Genomic DNA, 3,951 nt, shown 5'->3' on the forward strand with positions numbered 1-3,951 from the left:
GCATCGTTGTTAAAGATTCTTTCCTTTGAATAACATATTTTGATATTTTATCAGAAATTGACAATTCAAATGAAAGTCAAAGCATACAGTGCTTTGTCTCTAATACCCAAGGCATCTATTGCCCAGTTTTTTATTTAAATGCAGGTAATTCAAACTAATGCTTACAATAAGATTTTTATTCTACAAATAAAAGACAAAGTGCTCTAACTTATTAGGACACAAATGCTTTATTAGATGAAATTACAAAAGTTAGTTACATTTTAAAAAACTAAATGCAACTTAGATTTTTTTTCCAGCATTGCTTTATGCTTAAAAGTCAAATATAAGAAATAATATATAACCATTGCCTTAAATTAATTTCAAACTTTTCAACTACGACAAGTTCTAACAAAAGTGAAGATTGTGTTAATTCTTACAAAAAGCACACTATATTTACTACTGTAAGCTTCAGAAATATATATAAAAAAATGCAGCAATTAGCAGCACATAAACAGAAAACTATGTCGTACCAAATGTAAAGCAGAACGTATATGCAAGCCAGCCGACCTTTACTATCTGACTGAAATAACAGCAATGCTCTAATGTAACAGTAAGATATCCTAATAATGTGACAATATTCTATATGGGATGCTTTTAAAAGAGAACTGAATTTCAAGACAAACAGGAAACATCTCATTTAAGAATAAAACAAAGTTCTAGGCACAAAAGTATTTTACATTCTGAATTTGTCTGTTGGTCAACAATAATGCAACACTATAGCTAACTTAGCATCCTTAGGGAAGTGATTACTTGTTAACTATCTAAGCAATAACCAAAAAGCAAAAAGACATGCAATTCAGTATGTATTGTCACAACAGGAAATACTTTGAAACATTAAAGTGATCTATCACACTATATACCATGTGTTATGTATTTATGACAATAAAATGAAAGATGTTCTAATATAACCTTTTATAAAAAAGGGAAGATCAAAGTATTTTTAATTTTGTATTTTCTGATATTAAGATTTGGCATTTATTAAGAAACTCTCACCTTTTAAAACCCTATTTTCAACATTACAAGCCTATAAGTCACATTGGTATAATATAAAGTTTCATTTTATACAGTATTTAAGGCATGAGAAAATATTAAGATTGTCTACATACAATTAAGTGAGTATGACATCGAAACTATAGGTTCTGGGTAAGAACCAAATATTTCTTCAGAATATGAGCTCAGTATTACAAGTAAAGACTTCTCCCCAAATCAGAAGTACACGTAAGGGGAGAGCTAACCTGATTCAGAATCACTGCTGTCTGAAGAACTTGAATCACTGCTACTACTGTCAGACTCCGAAGAACTGCTGCTGCTGCTGCTACTAGTGCTGTCACTCAATTGGGAAACGCTTCCAACGGCCTTGGGTGCCTGAACTTTCACAGCTATGAAACAAAGAAACAAATTTAAATGGCAATATAATTAGGTCGTCTCCAGAACATTTTTAAACTGCCACTTACATTTTGTTTGACGCTTTCCAAAATTTAACTGATTATTGACGTCCTGTAACCGCTTTTCCAATTCCTGTTTTTTCTGAAAATTAAGTTCTTCTTTGGATTTCATTATTTTCTTAGCTGTGTAATTTAGGAAGGGGAAAAACAAACATACATATCTGAGTACAATCAAAAACAAGCACGCATAGCAGCCTGAATTCTATTACTACACAGAAATACATACCGTACGGCTTTAGTGGTCTTCTTCTTAGACATGCTGCAACATACTTTTCTAACTCTCTCAGTGTTGATGCTTTCAGTGTTTCAAAGTCTATCTCGATCTCATCAGGATTGGAATTTCTCAGTGAAGGCTCTCTTGAGTGTATTATGTGAACTATTCGCCCAAGTTTATCTCCAGGAAGTTTGTTTATATCTAAACTTAACTGCCTTTTCTCATCATAATTCATAGGTTTAGCATTATCTTCATCCTCAGATTTTAGGGCAAAGACTTGTTGTTTCCTCTTCTTTGGCTGTCTGTAACAAAATTTAATTTAGCTTATTTTAGATAATGGTATGTGTTAGTAAGCCATAATAAAAGACAACTTACTTGTTCTTGGAATTTTCCTTTACTTTTATTTGCTTTAACTTTTTCATTTGCTTAAACTTTTTCCTTGAATTTTCCTCTCTGTTATTAAGCTTTTCTTTTTTCTTTTCCCTTTTAGACTTCACATTCTTTTTCTTTAGTTTATGGAAAGGTACTTGAGACAGAGCCTGCAGTTGTTGATGAACAGCTTTAAGCTGGCAAAAGAATACATAGTTAAACATTCATAGTTCCAAGTAAGTAAAGACACTAGAAAAAATTAAGGGTATTCTTGTGTAAAACATTACATTTCCCTCAAGTTCTTATTGCTTTCACAAATCCACTGCTTTAAAGGACATACAGTAAATGATATGTACCATCGTGTACTCAAATACACTTGAAGACAATTACTTGAGCAGTAATTAACATCTCCTAGTAGTCAAGCGTGGTAACAGTAGTGAGGTTCGCCCAGGATCGAGCATTGTTTCGTTCTGCTGTGCATAAGGTCGCTATGGGTCAGTATCAACTCAATGGCACCTAACAACAACAAGTAGTCTTAAGTTTTTAATAATTCATATTCAATATTTATATTATTAATCACTAATTATTATAGTAGTAGTTGTTGTTGTTAAATGCCTATAGTTAGGAATATAAAAACAAGTATGTTAAGATACAAAAATCTTGAGTATGAAAAACATTTTAAATGTGCTCCATAAGTTAACAAGGGAGTGTGGTGGCTCCATAGGATAAACAACGCTGGACTGCAAACCACAAGGGCAGTGGTTCTAGCCCCACCAGCCTTGGAAACCCTATACAGGTTCCTATGAGTCAGAACTGACTCACAGAATCAGTTCTGACCCATAGTGACCATGTATAGGGTTTCAAAGGAGCAGCTGGTAAGCTTGAGCCACCAACTTTGCAGTTCAAACAAACTCTGCATTTTAGCACATTAACCCACAGCACCAAAGCTCCAAAATGGAAGTAACTCTGGGCTTGTCCAGGATTTGAATGTAGGATCTTTCACATCAGAAGCCAAAATCATACCCCTAGATCAATGAGCCACGTGGGTATGGTCTATTAATAAAATGGCTTTTAATCTACAATAAGAACTTTATCACTGATCTGTTATAGCAGCTCATAGAATCAGAGTACCAAACATGTATCAATATAGTCAACTACCTGCTCCTGAAGTTTTGCAAGACATTGGACCCGTTCATCTTCGGAATCATCAGAAGTGTTATCATCAGAGGGAGCACCACTTTCCCTACCAAGGGTTTCTGTGGTGTCTGTTTTCATGTAATGCACAGACATACTCTCAATTGGATCTGGGATCTTTGCAAAATGTATTTCAAAAACATTCTAAAACAGAAAAATTAGACTGTGAATGTTTTCTGCAATTCTGATTTAATACTGAAATATCTTTTAGCAAAGGGAGCCTTTCAGTATCATATTTTGGTCAAGTTTTGTTTTGTTTTTTTTTCCTTTTAAGACAGAACAGAAAAAATGTAATAAACAGACAGCATAAACAAACAAAAAACCATTTATGCTTCCCTCAATGCTAACCTTAGTGACTTCTTTCTCTTTTCTAGACAAGACAGGCTTAGATCTAGAACCGCTATAGTTACTCAGGAAAAACTCTTGCAGAGGTTTTGTCCTTTCGTCGGTACATCATTTGACCACTTTCCAATGATTCTGCTTCAAAATCCTACAGCCTTCCTTCCTTTCAGTGCAATATACACTTCTGTTACCCCTATCTCAGACATCTACTGTCCCCTCCTTCACTAATATTTCTCCAATATCTTTTGCATCCAAGGCAGCTTCATTAAAATATTTGCTAGTCTTTAAGAACTGTTTAACCCTTAGGGAACTGGTTAAACCCCAGAGATATTCTGCTGCTTTGCTTGT

General features: G+C 34.1%; 1 protein-coding gene across 1 annotated transcript in view; it reads right to left on the reverse strand.

Annotated features, from left to right (window-relative positions):
* Positions 1-3,951, reverse strand: part of BRDT (bromodomain, testis-specific) — a 113,163-nt gene that overhangs the window by 52,302 nt on the left and 56,910 nt on the right. Inside the window, exons 7-11 of the mRNA XM_006831058.1 lie at positions 3,226-3,405; positions 2,074-2,264; positions 1,711-2,000; positions 1,494-1,607; positions 1,275-1,418 (exon numbers count right to left, since the gene is read on the reverse strand). Coding sequence (XP_006831121.1) covers positions 1,275-1,418; positions 1,494-1,607; positions 1,711-2,000; positions 2,074-2,264; positions 3,226-3,405 — 919 coding nt within the window. The remainder of the gene's footprint in view (positions 1-1,274; positions 1,419-1,493; positions 1,608-1,710; positions 2,001-2,073; positions 2,265-3,225; positions 3,406-3,951) is intronic.

This window comes from Chrysochloris asiatica, unplaced genomic scaffold, assembly GCF_000296735.1.
Source record: "Chrysochloris asiatica unplaced genomic scaffold, ChrAsi1.0 scaffold00002, whole genome shotgun sequence".
In the NCBI taxonomy this organism is placed as follows: Eukaryota; Metazoa; Chordata; class Mammalia; order Afrosoricida; family Chrysochloridae; genus Chrysochloris; species Chrysochloris asiatica.